Here is a 25,387-nt window from a genome sequence, read left to right as displayed (position 1 = left end):
TTGCGGGTGCTGAGAGGGTCCTGTCCCATCCCTTTCCCTGCGGTCTGCCCCTGAGGGCAATGTTTGGGGAGAAACTGGGATGTTTCACCAAATGATGCCGTTTCAGTAAGTGGCAGTTTCCTGTCTCCATCCTCCCAGCTGGAGGGTGGATGGGGCCAGGACCCTGGAGGGTGGATGGGGCCAGGACCCGGCCGTGCGTCCCCCCCCGCCCTGGTGCCTGGCCACTGTGCCCCAGGGTGTTATTTTGGTGCTCCCCACTCTCCCTTTCCCCTCTGCCCGGGGCTTTCTGCCCCATCCGGGGCTCCTTTCCCACTGTGCTCCCCCTGCGCCTCCGAGCTTGCCATTGACCCTAAATGCAACCACCCATCACATCCCTGTGTCACGGAGCGATAACGCCAGTGGCACTGTGCCACAGGGACACAGGCTGGCAGCAGTGGGGCCCCTACCCAAGCCCTACCTGAGCAATTGGAAAGGGAACAGAGAAAAAAATGGAAATTAAAGAGAGGAAAGAATTAATAAGGATCCTGCCTTGACCACAATGGCTTTGTTTCAGGAGAGCTGATACCACACGCTCGCTAATGCCATTCCTCAGAGGCCTTCGGAAAGCAGTGGGGTTTTGGCGATGCTCAGGCATGTTTTTGGTGTGCTGTGGATGTGAGCGTGCATTAGAGCTGTGCTTGGTCCCTGCCTAGCCGGCAATGTCCCCTGGCGTCCAGCTGCTGTCCCCAGCCAGGCTCTGCAGCATGAGGTAGCCATCGTCATAAAGCAATGACCCAGCGGAGCGCAGATTTGGGGTGAGAAATGGGGTTTCACAAAGCGATGCCTCTCCTGCTGGGCACTGCTGCGGGGCCATGCCCTGAAACGCTGGACAGGCTGGCTGGAGAGCTCCTTGCTCCCTCTGGTTAGGAGACATCCTATAGTGGCTATATAGCGCACCGTGAATACACTGAGCACAAGACACCCTGCATACTTACAGAAATCCTCTTCTGCTGTACACAAAGAGCCGTGCAGGTTACCTGTACGTCCCTCCCCAGCACTTGGCGTTATTTTCTTTTTTGCACTTACTAGATCTCCCAGTTATCAACTTGTTAGCCTCGTTCAGAGAAACCCTGTATTTCCTCCATCCTAGGGTATTTGTCCTGGACATTTCTTTAGGAGGAATTCAAAGCAGGGATGGGAGAGGAGCGGAGCTTTGCAGCAGCTGTGCTCAGAGCTGTGGCCGATGTCCTATAAAACTCTCCCATTATTCCTGTGCCCGATGTCCATGGGGAGCTCAGCCTCTTTTCTGCCTTCTCCGCTGCAGGAATCGACTCTGGTTGCTGTCAGGGTTATCTCCATCCTCCAGCTTGCTGCACACTCTGCTAGTTCACCATTCCTCTGAGGACTGGGGCTCGACCCTGGCCAGGCAGCATGTGCCCCCGCAAAGGAGGATGATGTCTTTATTTTCCCATGGCCAGTAACGGATTTGGAGATAAAGTCTGGGGAAATGGGGACTCATAGAGGTTCCCTGCCTGCTGCTGCAGCTGCCTGGGCACTTGTGTGTGCTTGTGGCCCCATCCTGAGCTTAAGCCCGGGCCGGCAGCCGTGGCGGGGGGCTGGAGCCAGATGCCTGTTTCTAATGAAGCTCAGCTCCCGCCGTGAGCTGCGCTCATCCTCACCCACTCCAGATGATAACGGCGGGGATGCTGCTGCCGGCTGGACCTCGCGGTTGAAGGTGAAAGGATGAGGCTCCAGCTCCGTATCTGTGCACCAGCCCCACTTTGCCAAAATAAGAATACTCTAAGGAGCCAAAAAAATCTCTTGCCCGAGACCTGGCCCCTGTGCGGGGGGATGTGGGGACTGCGGGGGGCCGGAGGCGGCAGGCGGAGGGCTGGGGCGCCGCGTGGAGCACAGCAGGAAGGAAGCGCTCGGCGAGGACACAGCCAGCACTGCGTGCATGTCCTTACATATGTGCTATTTTCAGCTTGACGGGGAGCAGGCCAAGTTCTCCAACAGATTGAGTTTGGAGCTGAAATCCTCCTCTCCTCCTCCCCCCTGCCCAGCACCCACCGCCTGCAGGCATGGGGAGTCCAAGTGCACCCAGGGCACCTCACTCTGCCCCGTTCAGTCTATGTTCCCACCAGGGAGATGCACGCATGCTGCACACATGCTCCCAGCACTGCTGCTGCCTAAACCCCTCCTCGTAGCAAGGCCACAGGATCTGATCCTGCTCAGGGCAGCAGTGGCTCCAGCTTCTCCCCTTCCCACTTCGGGCTGGTCCAGGTACCAGCACCAGCATCCTCCCAAACCCATCCCCGCTCCAACAGGGACCTGCAGCATCTCCTGCCTTTGGCTTCTCACACTTGTGCACGCTCCCACCTGCTCTCTCCTTGCTTTTTCCTGAGCAGAAAATATCCTTCCTTCCTCTTCTCCCTAGATCGCCCCTCCTGCCACCTCCCCTCTCCCCCATCACTGCGGCCCTTCCAGAATTGAAGCTGCTTTTGCAGCCGTGTCCTTGCCCTGCTTGAAATGCAGGAAAGAAATCCATGTGCAACTTACTGTCTCGGCACCCTGTAATCATTTTGTCAGCCGAAAAGCACTTTTGTCAAACCCCCACAGGCAAACCAGGAGGGGATGGATTGGGGAGAGGCACCTGACACCACTCTGTGCTTTTTTTCCCCCCTTTTTCATCCTGGGTTTTGCTTTACAGGTGGGACGAGGGTTGGATTTTTCTCTCCTTTCCCTCTCCGGGTGCTTTGGCGACTGTCCGGAGAGAGTGAAAGGAATAAGGAAAATGTTGCCGGAGAGCAGCGAGGCTGGAGAAAAATGCATCGCCAGCAGCTGGGTTTGCTTGACAAAGTGCAATTATGCAGTGGGAGGAGAAAGCCGTCTGGCTGGAGAGGGGTTTCCAGCAGGGACTAATGGAGCCCCAGGCTCAGTCACCTGGGATGGCCCCGAGAGCGGCCCTGGCCCCTTTCAGGTGCTGGGAGGCATTAAATGTCTCCTTTCTGTCCTGCGCATGAGCTCATCTGGGGGGAGTCTTTACAGCGGGAGGTTAATGTCATCCGTTTGCTCCGTCCCGAAACCAAACAAACCGGGTGGCAGCGGCTGCCCTGCCCAAACCTGGGAGCAGTTCCTTTCTCCAGGGCCAGGTCCTCAAACGAGACGTGGTCGCCCTCGATGTCAGCTCTCCTGCTCTGGGGATGGAGGGGTCCCTTTCTCAACGTCTTCAGCATCCCCAATGAGTGTCTGGGGTCACAGCAGAGGGTGACACCAGCCTTTCTCCTCCAGGAAAGGGGTCGAGGGCAACTCTTAGAGTAGGCAGTTCTTATGGCCTCGAGGAAGGACTCTGCTTTACCCCAGCATGGGATTCCCAGGGGCAGGCAGACAGGCTGGAGGGCACAGGCTTTTCCTGCGGACCTCTGATTTAGGCACTCCTTCACTGAAAGCCGGGAGTGTGGCTCTCCCCTCCCTGCTTTTTTTGTCGGCTGGCGCTTGCCCGAGCATCGGGGTGAGCTGCCTTTGCCAGCCTGCGTCATGCGAGCACCGCGGGGAGTTTGCACAGAGCCGATCCGTTCTCCCTAACCTTTCCGCTAATGAGGAAGCAAATGCCTGGGATGGCTGCGGCGCTGGAAGGTCAGAGCCATCGCAGCCTGACGGCCCTGCGGATCTGCCCGTGGTCCCATCCTCCTCACATTTTTCCCGCATTCTTAGTGATGTTTTGGGGTGCAAAGAGGGGTTGGGAATGAGGTGCTCCATGGAAATCTTGTGTCTGGGTTGGTACCGTCGGCTGAAAAATGATCAGCCATAAAGCAAAGCACTCGTCGAGCTTTGCCTAACGAACAGGCAGTCATTAACTCTGCACGAAGTGTTTGCAGGTCTCAAACACAGAAAAACACTCAAAAACCCACTTGCAAATGCTGCTTGTCTAATTAGGGTACTGGGAAAGACTCATCCATCCTTATGTGTTCGGTGTGTCCTCATCTATGCACGTGAAATTCAGGCCATCAAACACTCGCAGCCGCCATCGCAGCAAGGCGCTCCCGTCCGGAGACAGGTCTTTAAATCATCCCCAAGTACTGCGAAAATTGCAGACAGCTCGAGAGCGGAAAATGAAAAGGCGAAACGTTGTTCCTGGAGCTTTTGCCCTGAATTATTTGCTCAGCTTTAATAATAAGTTACATGCAAGGAAAACTGAAGCAGCTTGGATGATTTTTCTGGGGAAAACTAGTCCTGTGGATGGTGCAGAGCGGTGCACGGACCCCGGGTCCTCTGACAGCCTTTGGGGACAGGGACCGATGTGCTCTGGGAAGATGGGCTGGGAAAAGAGATAAAAAATAACCTCTCTTTAATGCATTTTGGTGCAGTATCCACATGCCGGAGCTGGGATTGAAGCTTTTCATTCATTTTTCTGGAGGCGGTGGGGAAAGCAACGGTGAGGATGATCCTGCTCTGTCTCCTCTCTGCTGGCCCCAGCACTTCTGTGGGCTAATATCTGGCAGGCATCAGCAGGGTGAACTCTGGTCTGTTTTCCCTGCCTTATTTTAGGCTAGTTTGACTAAATCTAGCTTGTTTAGGATGAATCACTCCAGCACGGCTGGTTGTGACCTGCTGGCCACTGTGCTTGCTGAGCCTCTGCAATTCCCCTTTTGTTGGTAAAAATGAGAAGTTGCTTTTTCTGCCTTTTTCTCCAGGATCACAGATTGCAAGTAATGATTGCCTTAAACGCAGGCTATTTCACAGCTTGCTGGTGCTTTCAGGGATGGGATTGCTGGGTGGTCAGTGTCAGTTACACCAGGAACCAGGCCAGTCCTGTGTTGGCATGGTCCAACGCGCACCTTAATTTAACTCTCCTTAATTTAACTCTCCTTAATTTAACTCTCTCCTTTTTCATCTTTATCTTTTTTAATGAAGCAGAGTGGATGAGGTCTTGCCACAAACTGTGCATTGCAGACTGCACACCCTGCCCAGGGCTCTGGGTCGGTTCGATGGGCTGCTCATAGAAAAGCGATGGCCAGGCTGGATCCTGCTCTGCTGAGCTGTGATGGATCCCATTTTCTTTTGTGCCCGATTCTACGGGGTCACATGGAGCACGAGGAGCTGTTTGCACCAAGTGCCCGTAGCCAAACCCGTCTCCCTGGATTTATTGGTTTCTGTTTGCTGCTTTTTCTCCTGTTTCCTTTCCATGGGGTTATTTATAGCTGGGCAAGCTCTGCTCCCCATCATCTTCTCCCTCCTATTTCCCCAGGTGCAGGAAGCTTGTTCCCAGCGAAGGATGCTGTCAGGGCTTTGCCCAAGGGCACAGGTATAAAACTTCCTGCAGGAACAATTTGCTGCAGAAATTATGCTGAATTAGCCAAATTGGGTGGTTTCAGGGAAGCAACCAGGAGTGCCCTGAAATGATCTCCCCTGCTTGCTTCCAGCTCGATCCCATTGCTTGTGCAACCCAAAAATGTTTTGCGAGGAAAATCTAAACTGTTGATCCTTTATCCTCAGGACTGGGACCTGATTTTGGCATTTCTGGCAATAGCAAAGTATCTGTTTTTCCCCAGCTCCTTCCCTATGTGACTCTCATAAGAGCTCCGAGGATTTTGTTGATGCCAAGCCACATTCCCTGAGACCACGATAGGTCTGGGCATGTGGTGCAGGAAGGCAGGGAGGTCTCTGGGAACCCAGAGAGCAGCTCCACATCTGCCTGGCTGCTGGCAGAACCCAGCAACCTTTCCCCCCAAATGAAAACGTGCTTTTAGGGTAAAAAAAAAATTAAAAAAACACAACAAACAAAGTCAGTAGCTGCGATGCCATCTGTGTCTGCAGCATTGCACAGTGGGGACAAGCCACCCGAGCAGGCTGCTGTGCACAGACCCCCCTGAGCACCTACGCTGGGTAGCTGAAAGAGGTGGCACGAGCCGTCCTCCTCCCTTCCTCCCCCTTGGAGAGGAATGTCCTGTTTCTCTGGGGAACAACAGATCTCCTTGGCATCTCTCTCTTTGGAAGCTTTGATTTCTTTTCCAACTGTGGCTCTCCAGCCTCAGCAGCGTGTCTTGGATATTTTTTTCTCCCCACGGTCCCCCTCCCATTGATCCCAGGGGGAAGACTGGTTGGAAACCTCTCCGGCAGCCCTGGCAGGAGGGGATGGAGGGCCGGGGGCAGTGGGTTGCTAGTTCATTTGTTTTCCTCGATGGGGCTTCAAAAAGTGATGGGCTGATGGGTTTGGAGTCTCAGGGGGGCAATTTCCCTGGCAGCATCCAAGTTGTGTCACCTCTCTGCTTGGCTCTGTGACGACAGTGTTGATTTGAATTCTTCCAACTTAAGACTGATTTAAATGATGGTGAAGTTGGGGGGTGGCGTGTGGGAGTAGAGCACTGAGCGCTATTCTTTTTCGGTTGTCATATGCCTCCATAAAGACTTCTGCCTTGGGGATTTGCATAGATCCGTGGTCCAGATTGCGCTACAAAACCCACCGGTGGTCTGCAAAGCTATGGCAACGGCTTCTGTGCTGGCTCCCAAATCAGATGAAGCTGGAAAGTTTAGGTGTGTTTACAACTCTTCATGCCGTGGCCGTTCCTCTTTGGTTGGGGGCTGCAGCCAGGGCTCGGAGGGCAGCCAGGAGCCCCCTGTCCGCTCCTGACCCACAGCATTCCCCCTCCTCTGCAGCCCCATCCCCTGGGAGATGGCCGGCCACATTCTATTCTTCTATTCTATTCTATTCTATTCTATTCTATTCTATTCTATTCTATTCTATTCTATTCTATTCTATTCTATTCTATTTCTATTCTATTCTATTCTATCCTATCCTATCCTATCCTATCCTATCCTATCCTATCCTATCTTCCGCCAGTGTGTGCCGCTTTGCCGAGCACTCCCAGCCTCACTCTTGAGACCGCTCTAATTTGATGGAGAGGTGGTGAGGTCAGGAAAAAAACCCTAACCTGTTCTTGATGCTTTTGTGAAAAATATAGGTGTTTGGGTAATGACCTCATGGGGAGGGAGGCTGCAGAGCGAGCCAGTCTCCTACTAGTGAAACTGCAGGAGGCGACGGAGGGGGACTGTGCAAATGTCCCAGCCACAGGGAAAGCTTAATTCGGTGGTTGTAATCGCTGAGGACAAGCACATCTGTAGGAAAGCAGGCTCCCTTCCTCGCACTGCTCCCAGAAGGGCTTGTTTGTTTAATTTTATCTCGCAGAGAAAATTATAAAAGGAAAAAAAAACCCAAACCACCACCCTGTGGTTTTGCTCAGCTGCAGCACAAAAACACCCCAGTGGAGCCCAGAGAGCGCCGGGGACCAAAACCCTCGCCTGAGCCCAGGTATTTCCATCGGGGAGAGGGGCAGCGAAGGGGCCGTGCGGCAGCCAGCAGCGCCGGTGCTCTGCCGGGACCCCGCTGCCCGCCTGCGCGGGGCCGGGCAGGATGGAGCCAGCTGTAGGAATCACCAGATCTGCAGAAATCCAGACATTGCACTCACCACCCTGCTCTTCCTCTTTCCACCTTGTGCTGATTGAAACCCTGTTGCCTAGAGCAGCTGTATCCATAAAAGAGGAGATATTTGCCCTTTGGGAGGCTGGAGGAGGCTGGGGGGTCTCACTGGGAGCCCCAGCACGGCAGCCTGGCTTGCCCAAGTACCAGCAATGCACTTTCTGACCGAGCAGAGTGGGCAAGGTTGTATTTTGGGGCAAAAAGTTGAGATCTTTGGGACGGTTGATGCTTTGCAAGCTGCCACCTAAACCCTGCCACAGTCATGGCTGGTTAGGGCTGGTGTAGCTGGATAATGTGCGAGCACTTGTGCTCTGCTTTCAGCTCATTTTCTTCTCTGTCATTAGTTTAAATTTCTGAGGGAGCCTGGGCTTGGCATCAGATGCTGACATCCTTTAATTTAGCAAATGTAAAAATGGGACCTTTTCCAACTGGACCGATTAGAAACGTCCCACTTCGTTCCCTGGCCATGGTGTTGGGTGCTGGCCGGGTCGTCGCCCCATGCTGTCAGCCGCCCCTCTCCCCCCGCCGGCATGACTGCGGCTGAGACTTCCCACACTCGTCACACGGGAGTGACAGCCTGTCATCACCATCCCTGCCCGCTGCTCAGCGCTGCCGGGAGCTGCCGATGGTCCTGGCTAGCAAAGAGCAACAGTGGGGGCTGGATGCAGGAGGGGAGCTTATCAGGGGGAGGGATGGAGCCGTGCCCCCCGTGACACCCCCCGCAGCACCCGCTGAAATCCCGTCCCCAGCAGTAACACCCTTTGCCCTGACAAGGGCCTTCTCTACCTCCGGGTTTGCGTCTAATGGCGCACGTCCCCCCTAAGCTGCTTAATGAGGGTTAAGAGGCTAATGGGCTTATTACCAGCAATTATTTCCACAGCCCTGCAGGTGTCCCTGAAAACAGCGGGGCCCCACGCTCGCCTGGGAGCATCCTGCTGGTATCGCCGCCAGCCAGCCTGGAGTGCCATGAGATTGTCAGTGCTCAGCCGGCTGCCTGAGTCAAATCAGTGGCTGTTTTCGGGGTGTTTTTACACGCCGTTGCAACGACCTAGGCTGTGGTTTTGGTAGGGGAGTGGAGGGGGAGGTGGCATCTCTATGGATACCTGCCCCCCCCCCCCGCCCTGGTCCCTCTCGCTCTGCCTCAGGAGCGGCTCTGCAGCATCCCTGGGCGGTCGCCTGGAGACGGCCGAGGCGGGTTGCCACAGCGACGGAGCCTTCGCTCAGCATCCCTCCAACTCTGCTGCCTTGGCCGAAGTTGGGCGAGAGAAAAATATCCTGGGGAGGGGACACCCCCCACCCCAGGCGGCAAGTGCACGGCTGGGGAAACTGAGGCACGGCTAGTGGAGTTGGAGGCAGCTGTGAGGTGATGGAGAAGATTTTGGAAGCTGCCTGTGGAGGCAATGGGGCAAAAAGTGGTGGAAATGGGGCTGGAGTGCAGGGGTACCCACAGTCACTTGGGGGGGTCAGCTCTTTGTTGGGGCAGGTGCTGGCGCACCATCTCCGCACGAGTCCTCCCAGCAGCAGCGTTTGATAGTCACCATGGCAATGTCAGCTGCGTTCGGGCTGTCATCTGCTTTGACATCCAGCACATGCCGGGATGGGCTGGAGGGGTGTGCGCACCCCAGGAGCTGCCGGTGCAGATGGGCGGATCAGCCACCCAGAGCCCAGCCAAAAACCTGGGCTCCGCTACACAGGGCAAGGGGACCGGCCACAATGCCACCAGGGTCCCCCAGGGATCGGGTCCCACGGGGCCACGTGATGGCACAGGCTGGTGCCTGGCCCTGGGGCCCTGCCACAGTGAGGGAGAGGAGGGTGAAGCCCTTTGGGATGACCCCGCCCCACCGAGCCTATAATTACAGACGATGTCCGTGGAGAGCAAAGAGAGGTTACGTAACTTTAGCGTTTGGAAAATTCTTTCTGCTCCCTTATCGGCTTTATAAATACCTCGAACTCAGGCCAGGCCAGGCTGGGGGAAAGGCGATGCCATGGGCTGCAGCTGATCCCCGTGCTCAGGCCCATCCAGCTGCTGTGCCTCAGTTTCCCTCTCTCTATGGACAAAAGCATCCCTGCTGCACCCTGCCACCGTGCTAAGGGGAGGGCTCTTTGCTGCTGGTGTGAGTACTGGTGGGACCAGCAAGTGTTTAATCATCCCCAACAGAAAAGGAGGGTGATTTTTCTTCCTCCCCTGGAAAAGGCTTGAAGGTGCTTTTTGGGTCATGGCCATCATTAAATGGCAACTTCAAAAAACCAAGGTCCTGCTTGAGGCCACCGACTGCCTTGCCCTAATCTGGTGTCACATCCCTCAGGTTTTAATTTGTTGCATCCCTCTGGCTGGTCTTTCGTGTTCTAAAAATCCCTGGGTTGGGCCCACGCGGTGCTTTAGCTGCTGTGATAGCTTGGCGGGGTGCTGGTGGTGGGTGCTCACCCTGTTCCCCCTACTCTGCGCAGCACTGTCACAGCCCTCCTGAGCCCCCGCCATCGGTGCAGCCGAGCCAGGGGACAGTGGGATGCTGGCAAGTCCCAAGCATCGCTGGCGACTGCTGCAGGAGGTCTGGGGGCAGGGGGATTGGAGCAGGGTCCCCCCTGCTCATGTGCACTTGCATTTATGCCATTTGCAAGGTTATCTCCCCGCGGGGATGTTGGAGGGCGGCTGGGGCCGTGTCGATAGGAGCGTGCACAGTGCACGCAGCCAAGGGCGGCCAGGGCAGCGTTGTGTAACTCTCTGTGCAGCTCTTCACCAGGGGCATGTCACCATCTCCCACCCTCCCCAATGCCACCAGACCTGGCCACTGCCCCAGCCGCAGGGCACCTTTGCTTTGTGCCTGCCCGTTGCCACTGCAGCCACCCAACTGTGCTGGGATGCTGCGTGACATCTGGCTTTACACCTCCAAGGGATGCTGGTGGGCAGGACCGGGACCTCGGGGGTTAGGTCAACTGTTGTGGCTGGCAGCAGCGTGCCACCGCCTCTGTCCCCCGAAATGTTCCCTTGCTGGTGTTTTGGTTTTGCTTGCTGGAGAAACAGTTCCCTGCTCCTTGTCAACCTGTGTGTGCTTTTGTGACTCTGCAGTGTGTGCCTGAGCGAGCCACCCATCGGTGACCTGGGCTGTGCAAAGGAGCAGAGGAGGAAACGCAACCAGGTGTGCGCCAAACCTCGCTGGTTTGAAAACAACCTTTTAAATGCCCATGTCTCTGCCCTCAGGGTCTGCAGCTGCTGGGCCTCTTAACAAAGTGATGCATGATGGCACCTGAGACCGGGGCACAGAAATAATGAGAAGGGAGTTATTTTAGGGACTTCCACATCTGCCCGGGCACCTTCCTGGCCACCCCTAGTTTGAGCAGGGCTTCCCAAATGAGGTAGGTGCCCTGGGCGATGGCAGTGGGGTGGTGGATGCTGACACTGGGCAGAGATTTGACTTCTTGCTTCCAGGGCCGGGCTGAGATCGTGCCCTGGGGCTGGTACCCATGGGCAGGGAATGAGGGAGGATTAATTGAGCTGTTGATCCCTGACAGCAAGAGGGGATGGGGACCAGCGAGCCGCCCCCCCGCCCAGTGTTACACAACGCCTGTGCTAAATCTTCACTGCAACAGATAAAGACAGTCCCCAAAATACCCTGCCCTGCCTTTGCCACCCCTGCAGCTGCTTGGGTTTTGCGGTCATGTCTGCAATCTGGGGGTGTCCGGCTCCCCGGTGACATTGGGGCAGAGTGGAAAAGGCAGAACCCAGGGCCAAAAACCTGGTACCCCCCAGGAAGGAGATGTCCTCCAACCAGGCTCAGCTTGAGGAACAAGAGTGTTAAAGGGAGCCCTCGGAGGATTTGAAGACACTGAAACTCTTGAACTGGTGCGTGCAGAACCATGAGCTGGGGGGAATACTAGAAGCAGCAAAGCAGTGCAAAGGCCTCTCTAGTCCTGAAGATGCTGGGCAGCATCGTGTGTGTGCCAGGGAGGTTTGTCACCCCCAACAGAAAAGGAGGGAGATTTTTCTTCCTCCTTGGGAAATGCTTGAAGATGGGTTTTGGGTCATGGCCATCATTAAATGGCAAGATCAAACAACGAAGGTCTTGCCTTGGACCACCAACTGCCTTGCCCCAGTCTAGTGTCTGATTCTTCAGGTTTTAATTTGTTGCATCCTTCTGCCTGGTCTTTCGCATTCCCAAAAATCTCTGAAACCCGCTTCGAGCTGCTTCTCTTCCAGTCCCCTGAGGCCACTAAGGCATCTTGGGGCTCCTACACTGCCATGACTGCAATTTCACTCCCTACCCCTTAGAAATACCACGGAAGGTATGAGTCCTATGCCGCAAGTCCCTATGCTGCAGCCAAGGTGCCAGCTCCTGTACATGTAGGGAAGAGGAGAGGCTGTAATCTGAGCTCGGGAGCAATTAGCCAGAACAGCGGTGTGCTGCCCAGCAAAGTCCCTGCCGCTCGCTCAGCCACTGGCATTGAGCTCAGCGTCTGCGGCTCTCACCGCGATCGTGGGGTAAGTAGGGCCAGGAGGGCAGCTCTGCCTAAGCATGGCATGTCCTTCCTCCCCATCTCCTTCCTCCTGGGGTTAAAAGTCAAGTTTAGGGCTCTGCCGACACCTTAACCCATGGCGATGCTGAAGGGCACTGGAAACGCAGCTGCTTCTGGGGTGGAAATGGCAATTTTACTCTGGCATGGCCAAGAAGCCAGGAAAATTGCCTGGGATAGCGGGACATGGGTTGTATTTTTCACCGAGAGCTGAGCAATTGTTAATGCTTGGATGGAACAGGAATAACCATGGGTTTAAAGCCCAAAAAAGAGTGAAGGATGCTGATGAGCGGTTGATGGCTCAGCCTTGCATACATTCCATCTCCCCTCACTTGAGGGACCTGTGCATCCCGAGCTGGTTCTCATGTTCATCCTGCTCCTCTCCATGCCAATTCCCAGCTGAAACGCCACTGCAGGGAGAGCGATGCCGAGTGCCTCGGCACCGGCTGCAGCCGTATCGGTGCCAGTGCCGAGGCGCTCGGCGTCGCTCTCCCCGCGGCTCACGGCTCCATCGGCTGCGGCTGGCAGCCCCATCGCTCCCAACCTGCCGCACGTCGCGCCTTCAGGATAAACATTTCCCGGGCGCGGGCTCTGCCCACACACGCGATTTCCCTCGAGCAGGAGACACTGAAGGGCGTTTGCACTGGGTGAGAGTGGAGTTCCATGGGAAAACCTGCCTTGGGAGTAATGGGATTTGGGAAAGGGACACTGATGGGAGCTGGGCAAGCAGGAGGTGCAGGATTAGTCCTGCCACAGGCAAGCTGGGGCTGAACGGGGCCCAGATCCATCACCTTCTGCCTCTAACCCTAAGGTGCAGGCAGCAATCGCTCCGTGAGAGGGCTCTTAAAATAATTTATGCATGTGATACCCCAGGGATGCTGCCGAGCACTGCCCTGGTGCTACCTGCGGCGTGGGACCCCCTCCACGCCGCAGCCCTTGGCTCATCTCCATCTGGTTGGTGATAAAATCTGCTTGAAGACATTTGCCCTTTCAGTTCCCTTTTCCCTTTCTCCCCATTCTATTTAGCAGCCAAGTGATCCCCCCAAGCTGGGGACTGGACTGCCTTTCCCACCCTGAGCCTCTTGGCATGTGCTGGATGGGACCCACCATCCCTGATGGGAACCTGAGTCCCTGCAGAGGTCCTGGCAATGGCACAAGCGGGGTGCAGGGCAGGCAGGAGCGTGGCTGGCTGATTTCGGCTCTGCCATTATCTGCCCGCAGCCTCATCGCTAGCATTTGTCCCTGAGAGGGTTTGGGGCTAGGGCTGGAGCCTGGCACGTATCCAAATCTGGGAGCATGCAGGAGGGACCAGGGCCATGTGATGGAGGAGAGCGCATGGGGCAGGTGCAGAGACACCCCAAGGTCACCCATCCAAAAAACACCCTCTGGCCCATGCGGTCCAGGGATGGGGCTTTTCGGGAGGGAGGTGTCCACCGCAGCCCAGGCGGGGAAGGGGACTTGCTTGGGGACTTGCACGGGGACTTGCACAACCCACCGGCACCCTGGGCACAGGTGATATTTCAATTGTGCCCCAGACAACTCCCAGGCATGAGTCCCACCCAGGGGGGCTCATCTTCACCCTCCAAACACCCCACTGACCCCATAGTCAGCTCCCTTTCTCCACCCAGCACCAGAGAGATCTCCATCACCCGTGTCCCAGCCCCTCTGGCCGAGGCTCCCAGGACACCCCCAGTCACTGTGGCAGGACGTGGGGAGAGGGGACAGGGCATCACTGCCGCAGAGCTTTAATTCCCGGGGCCGCGGGGCTGCCAGGAGCAGATCTCTGACGTCCTGCGGGACAAATCCTGCAGGGTGTGGGGTCCGGGGCATCAGCAGGCTGGGAAACCTCCCCTCCCCCTCACTAAATCCCTTCCCCAGCGCAGGACAGTAGGTTACGGGACTCGACCAGAGGTTGGATTTAAGGAGATTACAACTTCTCCTCCAGGATAATCTAGAAATTCAATTAAAACTCTCTGTCTCTCGCCTGGGCTGCACCAGGGCTACGGGGCACCCTGCGCCCCACAGCCATGGCCGGGGAGTGCCGGGGACACCCCCCCGGGTGCACGCCAGGTAAGGGCTGACCTCTTCTGCCTGGGGTTTGGCCGGAGCCTCCCCTGCCTGGGGTGGGGAGCTGGGTTCTGCCCCTTCCTGGGGCAATTTGCTGGGGTATTAACACTCGTCCTCTGAGCCGGGGCAGCCGAGGTCCGGCTGCGGGGGGCTGCAGGGAAGGGAGTGTGGGAAGGGGCTGCGGGTACCCCGGCGGTTTGGGTAAGGGTGTCGCAGGGACAGGGCAGTCTGGCTGCATCCCCTGGGGTTTTGGGGCATCCTTCGGCAGCCCTCAGTGCAGATTGACCCTGGCAAGGCCTTCGGCTCCCCCCTTGCCCTCGTCTGCACTTCCAGCCATGTCCTGATGTCCGGCTGTACGGATGCGAGTGGACAGACAAACAGCCGGCATTTCCCAGACGAGCGAGATGGGATTTCAGAACCTGGCAGGGTGACAGGGCTGGCTGCGGGCTGGGGGGAACGTGGGTGCTGCGGCGTTTCCCGACCCGCCCTGTGCTGCAGCCAGGCAGGGGGACACCACCCGGGAGCAGCGAGGGCAGACATACAGCTTTGGGGTCCCGCCACCGTGGCGTGCGGGTGCTGGAGCCGGTCTGGTTACCGGGGCTGGGACAGACACAGAGGCAGCTGGACAGGGATGCTCAGTCCCCCCGTCATGCCCACGGAGTTGGGGACCTGCAGTGCTACTCAGTGCAGCCTCCGAAGGGATCTTTCCCAGGATCTCCTCTGATCCAGGACACATTTAGCAGGACTTTTAGGGTGCTTAAGCACAAGCCACCTGGCCCCAGTGGTACTGAGCACTGCACGTGGCCCCTTTTCTCCTCCCATGCCCGCGGTGGCATCCGCACGTGGCTTGGGGACAGGAATGAGCCAGCACCCCGTCACCTCTGGTCTCCCTGCCAAGGGCCTTCCTTACTCCCGTGCCTCAGTTTCCCTTTTGTATGCGCCGTCAAGGCTTGCAGACAGTGACATCTCGGCTGCTTGCTGGCAGTGGAGGGGGGGGTGTCAAGCGGAGGGGTGAATGCCTACAACTGTTTTCTACCTGTGTCCCTGCCAAAACAGAGCAGTATTTTCTCATAAGGGATCCACTGTGGTGGGAGCCTCTTTCCTGTCCTTCCTGGCAGCAAAGGGGAAGCAGGGGGTCATTTATCCTTTAGATTTGTCAGGGCTTGGCCTGCCCCATGTTCACCCTTAATTTATTGGAGATGCCCAAAGACGGGTTGTCAGAGGAGGGAGTTATTCAGGCAGCAGCGCTGCCCCAGCATGGTGGGGACGTGCTTGGCCGGGGACTGGCCACAGGCTCCCTCCTTTGTATCTCAGCTGGGGAAGCCCCCAGCTCCGTGCCCCATTTTGTGGGTGCTCAGTGCCGGGTTGCTCTGTTGGGATGGAGGGAGCAGGAGCGGCTTGGGCACCCTCAGCTGTACTGGCATGGCCGCAGCCCCGCGCCAGGACCAGACCTCCCTCCTCTCCACTGACATTGCCGTCCCACTGCTGGGGCATGAAGGGCATCGCTGCAGGAGATAGCAGTGTTATCTCCCAGCGCAGGGCAGGCAGCAGCACCGAGTGTGACCTCCTCGTGCTGTCCCCTCTCGGAGGGTCACCTCTCCTGCCAGGGGACCTGTATGCCCCGGTTTGGCTCCTCCAAGTCCCCACCCGGATCGATCCCAGCCTGTTTCCCCACACACCTCCGTAAGCCAGGAGAAAATCCATGCTAGGAGGATGCAGGAGGGGGATGGCAGTCCGGTCACTGCCTCCCCAGCCCCAAAACACATCCCCTCCAGAGGTACAGGGAAAGGTGTAATGATAAATCACACCGACATATTCAGCCGGCTCTAACTAATGACCTCCCTAGCACTCAACACATTTTCCTGGCGTGCTGGCTGTTCAGAATATTGTTGTAACATTTAACTCCCTTTTAAAAAAAAATAAATAAAATTAGCTGTGCAGTTGGCAGATTGCTGGAGACACTTGGATTCTCTGCGGGAAACCGCTCCATGGTGGGAGTTTGGTTACTGCAGTTTAGTGGCAGGAGTCATTGCTTCTAATGTCAGCTCATTAGCTGGGGTAGTCCAAGGCGTCACTGCGTTCAGAGCCCGCGGGGAGCTGTGGGCCGTTCCTTCCCACTATTAATATTATGGGCCTGTTTTGTTTTCTACGTGTTAACGCTATTAGTGCTGCATAAGACGCGTGGCACAAGCGGCAGGGGATGGTCCTCGTCCTGCCCGACACCCAGCATGGGCTTGTCTGCACCAAAGCTGGGGCTGGCAATGGGATTAAGGTGCTCCGGGTATTAGGGGAAGTTTTGAGTTTGTTCCCAGGGGGTAAAATTGTGATGGTCAGGGGCGCGAAACTCCTGGGAAGGAGGTGGAGAGGGGGATGTAACCTCCTATAATTCCTCTGCCAGCACTCTGGGGCAGCTCTGGTTGTGGGGAGATGCCGGGGTGATGCTGGAGGATGGCACTCGTGACCCAAGGAAATGCAGGGTGACCATGGGGCTGCAGCCCCGGCTAGTGCTGGCGGCAGAGCCTGTCCAGCCCTGGGTTTCTGCACATTCACACAAGCCCTCTCCCAGCCCGAGCCTCCTGCAGCGGCAGCGTGGGGCTCCAGTCTTCAAATTAAAACCAAACCAGAAATTCAGCTTTCAGTGAACTTGAGAAAGCATATTTCCAAACAAAACTGTGCTAAATAAAGTACAAGCCGCAGGCGGCCGCCTGCTCCGACAGATCCACTTTGCTCGCCTTTATTTAGCTGCCGTCTCCCCATGCTGCTGCTGCCGGCCTGGGGCCGGGGGGGTTTGTCCCCCCAAGATCTTTGGTGCTTCGGGGAGGACTCGGTCCCGTGGCCCGGGTGAATGTGGGTTCTGACGTGGGACGTGGGCTGTTTCACGAGAGCTGCCCCAGCCCTGGACCAGTGTCAGCCCTTTGGGTCTGTCCTGGCTTCCCCTCACAGCAGCGGGTTCCCCAGCATCCAGGGTGCTCGGACAGGGTGAAACCCTGTGTGACATGGGAGGAGGGGGAGGAAAAGGAAAGGAGGGAGGAAGGAAGGAAGGAAGAAAGGAGAGGAAAAAAAAAAAGGGAGAGAGGAAGAGAGAAAGAAAGAAAGAAAGAAAGAAAGAAAGAAAGAAAGAAAGAAAGAAAGAAAGAAAGAAAGAAAGAAAGGTAAAATGAAAATAAAGAAAGGTAGAAAAAAAGAGAAAAATTAAAAATTAAAAAAAAGAAAAAAGGAAAAAAGAAAAAAGAAAAAGAAAAAAGAAAAAGAAAAGAAAGAAAAAGAAAAAGAAAAAGAAAAGAAAAGAAAAGAAAAGAAAAGAAAAGAAAAGAAAAGAAAAGAAAAGAAAAGAAAAGAAAAGAAAAGAAAAGAAAAGAAAAGAAAAGAAAAGAAAAGAAAAGAAAAGAAAAGAAAAGAAAAGAAAAGAAAAGAAAAGAAAAGAAAAGAAAAGAAAAGAAAAGAAAAGAAAAGAAAAGAAAGAAAAGAAAAGATGAAGAGCAGGAAGGAAGGAAGAGAGAAAGGAAGAAACAGAGAAACCCAGAAAGGAGGGAAGGAAGGAGGGAAAGGGGAAAGCGGGGAAGGCGGAGGGGAGCAGTGGTGGTGACTGGGGAGCCCGAGGGTCCCCGGGAGCATCACCCCTGGGTGAGGGCAGCACGGCTGCCTCCGCAGTCACCCAGGCATGTCTCCCCTCCCAGCACAGTTAATCCAGACCCTAGCTAATCCTCTCGCAGGTCACTGGGAGCTCATTGCATTTTGTTCACTTCTCAAATGCATCTAGAATTAATTAAAAAAAAAAAAAAAAAACCACAACAGTAAATTCATCCTGTGGCAAAAGCATTCAGCATATTCCCCCAGAATGAGCCAGAGGGGTGATGGAGAAGGAGCCTTTCCTGGCTCCAAATGCTCAGCTTTCATTAAAAAAAGAAGAGAGAAAGCCTTAATGAATGTAGCCAGTGTGGTGAGGAGGAAGACTCGGGATGGGTGACCAGACTGGAGTTTGGCAGTGTGAGCCTGCAGGCAGCCCGACACGTCAGCTCTGCAAGGCCACTTTGGTCCCATTTGACTTCCAGTGACTATGAGGTTGTAAATATTAACTGTTCGTGCCTATTTTACTCTTCCCCATGGCTGTAAGGAGGGAGAGGATCTCGTGCCGACTGCCTCAGCTGGGTGCAAGCAATCTCTTGGTCTGCCGACACTCCAACAAATAACTGTGGTGCTTGAAAAATCAGCTTTTGGGATAAAAAAATGTTTGTGCCTGGATTGCAGCAGGTGAAAGTATGTTATTTGGTGTATAAGCTGGTGCCATGCGTGGATCTGTTTCTGGCACCCAGGAGGTCTGGGCAGATTGTTAGCACTCCTGCTTGTGGTGCTGCCATTCTGTGGGGATCCCCAAGTCCCATGCTGGATTTGGGGTGAATTTCTGTAAAAGGCAATCCAGCATATCGTTGCTAGCCGGGCTGATGCAGCCCCAGGCAGGCTGTGCCTGACAATGCTTCCCGGCACTGGGGCTGGCCCTGGCCACTGTGTAATGGAAAGGGTGTGCTTGTCCCAGTGTGTCCCCGGGCACTCGAGCTGATTGCAGGAATCGACTGCATCGATCAGGCCAGTGGATCCGACACAGCACGTACAGCCCGGTGGGTTCGCCTGCGCCTCTAGGCATGAGCCGGGCACCTCTGCGCTGGGGGGATGGGGTGTCGTGGGGGGCTCTGCACCCGCCCCCCCACCACATTGCTGCCCCACGCAGGTCTCATTGCCAGCAAGGTTGTTTCATCCCCAGTGACACATCCCATGTTGCCAAAGAATAGGATGAGCTGCAGCAGGGGGTGGTTTGGGGAGTGCTCCTGCAGCGCCATCTCTTTGGGGTGCTTGATACATGCCACGTGGCTTCTCCACAATCCCAGCCACTGCCTGATGCAGCCCCACGTGCCATCCAAGAGGCACTGGGGGAGCCCACCCGACTTGGGCCACCTTGCCCGTGTCCATGCTTGCTCCCACCTCTCTCCCAGGCAAAGCTGAGTGTAGGTCCCTGACCCTGCAGCTGAGCCCTCCAGAAGGGATCAAAACAGCTCCCCGTTCCCCAGTGGCAGTTGTCCCTTCATTAGACTTGGCCAGCAAAACCCATCTGTGACCGTAGATAGCTCCATGTCCCAATGGATGTGTTGGGAAAGTTGCTCCTCGGGACATCTGCCCCGAGCAAGTGCCTTCCCTGGGCCTTCTCCATCCGGCTGCACATTGGCCATGTCCTCTCCCATCCCCGGGCTGGGGGACAGAGGTTAAATCCACATCTCCCTGTGGTTTCCCTCGACCCCAGAAGAGCTGGTGCTCGGGAGGTCGGGCAACTGCTGCTGCGATGTGCTGGGCAGCAGTCCATCTGGCACAGGCAATGTGAACTGATGGAGCTGCTTTCAGGCATACCTTTATTAATATCTCTGTGCTAAGGCAAGCAGCTTGGCCTCTCTGCTTTCCTCTCCAGCAGCCTGACCCCACTCCGACAGCAGAGCTCCTAAGAAAAGTGAAGGGGAGAGACTCCAGTGGTACCCAAGGTTTTTCATCCGCTGGCGTTACTGGGGTTCCCAGAAATGCTGTGTCTCCCCAGCAAGGTTTGCTCACTTGCTTTGTAGTACGAAAGAACAAACTCTAAGACCTTCTTCTTTCATTGTGTGCAGACTTTGGGAACGTCCTAGCCATAGGAAGGATAGTAAGGGCAGTTGTTGGGGTCCTCACTCAACATGCAGCCACCCACCCCACCAGACCCATGGCCAAACACCCCCTCGGGTCCCTTTGCCTTGAGAGGTAATGGCCATGTCTTTGTTTTCTCATTGCAGAACCTCTCACGGGATCCACCTGGTGACGTGGCAGCCCAGACGTGGAAGCTTGGGACTTCTCTTCCACTGCAACAGAATTTGGGGGGTGGGCAGGGGTGGGCCAGGGGGACGCCGGGAGCTGCAAGACCCTTCACCTTCACTGTGGGCTTGGCTCAGGGATGACTGCAGGCAGAGTCAACCCTTACAGCATCGTGTCCTCCGAGGAAGACGGGCTGAGGTTGACCACCATGCCAGGTATCAACGGCTTTGGCAATGGGAAAATCCACACCAGGAGGAAATGCAGGAACAGGTTTGTAAAGAAGAACGGTCAATGCAATGTGGAGTTCACCAACATGGATGACAAGCCGCAGAGGTACATTGCAGACATGTTCACCACGTGCGTTGACATCCGCTGGAGGTATATGCTCTTGCTCTTTTCCCTGGCATTTCTGGTGTCCTGGTTATTGTTTGGGCTGATTTTCTGGCTAATTGCACTCATTCATGGAGACCTAGAAAACCCGGGTGGAGATGATACCTTCAAGCCTTGCGTTCTGCAGGTCAATGGCTTTGTTGCTGCTTTTCTGTTCTCCATCGAGACCCAAACGACTATTGGTTACGGCTTCCGCTGTGTGACGGAGGAGTGCCCGCTTGCGGTCTTCATGGTGGTGGTTCAGTCCATTGTGGGGTGTATAATTGACTCTTTCATGATTGGTGCAATAATGGCAAAGATGGCCAGGCCCAAAAAACGGGCCCAGACATTACTTTTCAGCCATAATGCAGTAGTGGCAATGAGAGATGGAAAACTCTGCCTGATGTGGAGAGTTGGGAACCTCCGGAAAAGCCACATAGTAGAAGCCCACGTACGAGCTCAGCTAATTAAGCCCAGGATCACAGAAGAAGGGGAGTACATACCACTCGACCAAATAGACATCGACGTGGGGTTTGATAAAGGCTTGGACCGTATCTTCTTGGTGTCCCCCATCACCATTCTCCATGAGATCAACGAAGACAGCCCCTTGTTTGGGATCAGCCGCCAGGACTTGGAGACAGATGACTTTGAAATCGTGGTCATCCTGGAAGGCATGGTAGAAGCCACCGCTATGACGACGCAAGCTCGGAGCTCCTACCTGGCTAGTGAGATCCTCTGGGGCCACCGCTTCGAGCCAGTCTTGTTTGAGGAGAAAAACCAGTACAAAGTAGACTATTCCCACTTCCACAAAACCTACGAGGTCCCGTCCACCCCCCGTTGCAGCGCCAAGGACTTGGTGGAGAACAAATTCCTGCTGCCCAGCACCAACTCTTTCTGCTATGAGAATGAGCTGGCCTTCATGAGCCGTGATGAGGAGGAGGAAGACGATGACAGCCGGGGTTTGGAGGACCTGAGCCCAGACAACAGGCATGAGTTCGATAGACTTCAAGCCACAATAGCATTGGATCAGCGGTCGTACAGGAGGGAGTCGGAAATATGACTTTTGGTCCTTCCATTGACTTTTCCGAGGGTATTTTTTTTCCTCCTCTAATCTCTTCCCCTACAACCCGCTCAAATTATGCAGAACAATGCAAGTGCCATAGGAATGCTTGAGAAATTAGTATCGTTCATAGTTTTCAGTTTCATCGCAATAACCACTGAGCGGTCTGCAGGAGGGGATGGCAGCAGGCCACGGCGCGTCTCCCGCGCCCGGCGCCTGCAGCGGGGCCGATGGCTCTGGGGGGATGGACGGACTGACGGACAGACGGAGAGAGGAGGGTCCGTGGGGCGCGGGCAGGCGCTCGCCCCATGCGGCCCCGCGGGGCTTTGCTCTCCCCGCAGGGAAAATGCCAGCGTTTTCTTGGAGCCAAGCACTGCGAGATCCAAAATGAGGAAATATCAGGAAACAAATCTTTCTCTCTCTCTTTCTTTTTTTTCCTTTTATTTTTTAACTGAGCAGCAACAACAAAAAAATTGCTCCTTCCGGCAGGCGGTCTGATTCAGTTGCACAAGAACAACACTTGAAATAACATGCAACATTAACGTACTTCTTTTTAATTTGGGAAAAAAGCGGGGGGAGGGAGGCAAGAGGGTTTTTAATTTTTTCACCGTACCGTTTGGGAGACTGTTTACCAAAATAATAATAATAACAATAATAATAATAATATTAAATCTGAAAGACGTGATTCAGTATTTTTTAAAAATGAACAAGGGAATGAATAAGCCACTGGGGTCCTTTGAGGAGGTGACTTGCTGGGCAGATGTGAGAGCTAGAAGTCAAGACTGCATCCAGTTTTGGGGTGGGTTTTTTTTCCACTGGCACGGCTTCATAGGCAGAAAACAGAAATAAGTGGCTGGAGGTCCATGGCAGTGAAAGCAAGTAGCATAACTACTGGCAAAGTAGCTAATAAGGAAAAAGCAGACTGCAATAGAAAGAAGCACTGTAAATACAGTAATTAGCCAATTTCTGGAAATATTGATCTTCACGGTGGAAATTGGGTCTGGGGCATCAGCTGATGAAGTGTTGGGTCTCCCCCAGCATCTCTGACAGGGAATTCATAAGTTTCACTGTAACTGGGATGAAACAGCGTAAAGCACAAAAAGGAGGGGAAAGCTCTCAAATTTGGCTATTTTCCAACTTTTTCCAACCAATTTGGTATTTTCTCCCTTGAAAAATCATTTCAAACATGGAAATCAATGCGAAAGTCATCTTGTTGAGTTGCACTTCTTCTAGCACAGGAGCCGTTTCCATGCCAGGCTGGGATTTATGAATTCCCTGTTCACCGGAGAGTCCTGCTTCAGAGGCAGATGCTTTTCCGAAAACAACAGATGCCAGTCAAGGAAACCACCCCGTCTTGTGCTTCAACCCGTCCCCGTGTCCCAGCTTCAAGGTGGATTGTGCCTTAGAGATGCAAACTCACCCTGCGCCCCAGCCCTCCTCCCCAGCACCCCGCTTGCATCCTCCCCTTGGGGCAACATCCCCTTTGCTCTACCCCTGGGGCAGCGCCCGCATCCCACTGTCTGCTGCATTTTAGGCTGGCCTTGATGGCACACTGGTTTAGCTTTTGCTACGGCACAGGGCAAACCACCCTGTGCATGGGAAGCCTTTGCTCCTGCCCTGCTCCGCGCCTTTGCACAGAGGGAAGGAGTCGGGAAGAAGCAGGTTTCAGTCCCTTCATCCTGGCCATGCTGTTCATAGGTGCTCTGGGTGCCAAAATCTGGCTCCCTGCTCCCCATGGCTGTGGGAAAGGCTTCGGTACCTACAGGCATCCCACACCTGACCCTGGGTGCAGAGTCCCGGCAGCACATGGCCTTGGGGAGAAGGGGTCGAGAGTGGGATCTCTGGCAGCTTTTCAGCTGTGATGGGCTTCCGGTGCTTTTCTCCCCCGGACCATGTCAGGGAAGCTCTGTCCCAGGGTTAAAACTTGCTGTGGCATGTCCAAACATCAGTGGCAGAGGCAGGATTTGTCCTGTGTCCCCATCCCCATCTCCTTCTTGCAAAGGGCTCTGCGGAGCGGCTGCCCCGGTGCCCCCCTGCTGCCCTGTGCCCCCAGGCATCATGTCTCGCTGGCTGGCTGCGGGATGGGGACCAGGACTTCGTCCTCACAAAGTTTTCTCCCTACCCTATTCCCACCAGTGTCCCTCACCATAACCCTGTGCTGCCCACCAAGGGGCTGCTCTATTTTTACCTTCCCCTAAAAACCAGCCACTGGGAGAAAACATCCCCGGGGGCAGTGCCGCAAGGAAGCCAGCCGTTTTGGCACTGAGTGCCCCAAACGGGCTGTCCCCAAAAGTGGGGGCACGTAAGGACGTGCCATTGAGCTCCAGCTGGGACATTTGTGTTTCCAAGGCAGTGAACACGGATGCCACCGCATCACCGGTCCCTTTGCTCCCAGGGGGGATGGTTTTGCCACCTGCTTTTTGCCCCGTAGCATCTGGGGGGTGGGAAGGATGGGGGGGACAGAGAGATTTTGTGTGCTCACTACTTATTTATTTTTTTAAAAAAATGCTTTTAAGTGGTTTTAGGTTCTTTTGAATAAATAATAATTATAAAAAAAAGGTGCACATCTTGCTGCTGTAGGGTTCTCAGAGGGTTAATTTCTTTATAAATATATATATATATCACAGTAAATATTTGTATAAAAATGAAAGAGAAATAGAGATGTCTTTAAGTAAATTATTGCTTTTACAGAAACGTCTATGATTGTACAGTGTTACCTGGGAGAATAGAATAATATATACAGATGTATTTTTAAACTGCTGCGTAGGAGGATGTGAACTGGGCTGGGGAGCGCCTGTGGCCGGCACAGCAAGGGGGGTTTGGACCCTCCCCAGCCCCCGTTCATGCACCCCCTTCCCTGAACCCCGCTAGTCAGGATCTAGCTCTGGCGAGTCATCATATATATACTGTATAGTCCTCATCCTGGCCATGGACCATGCTGGTACATAGTGTATAAATATTATTTTTGCCTACCTGTGAGCACTCTGAGCTACTGGTCTTTTTTCCTGCCATCAGGGAGCATTGGGAAGGTTGCCCAGGGGTAATCACATGAATTGTGAAAGAAAGGGGGGAAAAAAAGAAAAAAAAGAGGAAAAAGCCAAAAAGTGGTGTTTGTTAGGTGCTTGGGTTCCCTGGAGGGGCTGGAAAGGCACAGGGATGCTTTCGGGGTGTGGGTTTTGGTGTCAGTCATGGCAGTGATGGAGCGGGAAAGGGCGGTCGGACGCGAGCGAGGGGATGCGTCCCTCCCCAGAACAGCCGCTGGCCATTTCCTCCAAGTGAGGCCACTCCATCCATGGAGTTAACTCCGGTGTTACGCTTGATCCTTGGAGGATGGCGGGAGTCCGAGAAAGGAAAGAGACACTAATCCTCTTGGCCAGCAGCTCGTAGGGATTGCCCTCGGCCAAGGCTCAGGGCAGCCTCCGGCAGCAGCAGCTGCCCTGGCTGGGGACTGGGGGCCGAATCTGCTGCTGCTCCCACTTAGCTTCACCCCAGAAATATGCACTGGTGAGAGCAGAAAGCAGCTGCATCCCTGCACCCCAAAACCACCAGCTGGAAAGAGCATCCTCTGCCCCTGACAGGTGCGCGGTGTCCCCACTCGGCTGGGCAGCGGGTCCCCAGGGCTGGGAGCCGTCGGGATGAGCCTTAGCTTCTCATAACTGAATTTAGTGCACTTAGTCTTTTAGGGCTGGGACAATCACTTAGTGCTTAACCTTTCGCGATTCGGTGCCTGCTTGACCTTCAAACCTTTTGTAGGAGATGAATTCAGAGCCACCTTTTCTATCTTTAATAAGGCAGAACAAATACATTTATTTTTAAACCCTCCTGCTCTTTCCTTTCCTCTCGTGCTGACAACCAAAAGAGTCCCCTGTGTCCCCCCCCGCCATTTCTGGCACGCCGAAACGAGTGTGTGGCAGTTGGGTCCGGTGCTCCGGCTGGATCCTGCTCTCCCACCCCCTCAATTCAGGGATGCTGCCACGGGGGGGTTGGTGCAGGGCAGGATCCAGCTGCGTTATGAGCTGGGAGGGGTCGTGGGATGGTGCCTGCCCCAATGCCACCCGTCACCTTGCTGAACCCCGGTGCCCACCAGCTGTGCACATCTG

The 25,387-nt window shown here is 54.9% G+C and overlaps 1 protein-coding gene across 2 annotated transcripts in view; it reads left to right on the top strand.

The window, feature by feature from the left end:
- The window catches only part of LOC104015108 (potassium inwardly rectifying channel subfamily J member 12), a 33,903-nt gene extending 10,155 nt beyond the window's left edge, over positions 1-23,748 (top strand). The window contains exons 2-3 of one of the 2 annotated variants that reach the window (XM_087733202.1): positions 10,524-10,593; positions 19,840-23,748. In XM_087733202.1, coding sequence (XP_087589328.1) covers positions 19,998-21,287 — 1,290 coding nt within the window. In that variant the 5' untranslated portion in view covers positions 10,524-10,593; positions 19,840-19,997 and the 3' untranslated portion in view covers positions 21,288-23,748. The remainder of the gene's footprint in view (positions 1-10,523; positions 10,594-19,839) is intronic. The other variant, XM_087733201.1, reaches the window with a different exon arrangement.
- The last annotated feature ends 1,639 nt before the right edge of the window (positions 23,749-25,387 follow it).

Source organism: Nipponia nippon, unplaced genomic scaffold (assembly GCF_047370975.1).
Source record: "Nipponia nippon isolate SJK-2023a ecotype South Korea unplaced genomic scaffold, ASM4737097v1 scaffold_5, whole genome shotgun sequence".
In the NCBI taxonomy this organism is placed as follows: domain Eukaryota; kingdom Metazoa; phylum Chordata; class Aves; order Pelecaniformes; family Threskiornithidae; genus Nipponia; species Nipponia nippon.
Note: the sequence above shows the minus strand (reverse complement) of the source record. Positions and strands in the feature narration are given on the sequence as shown.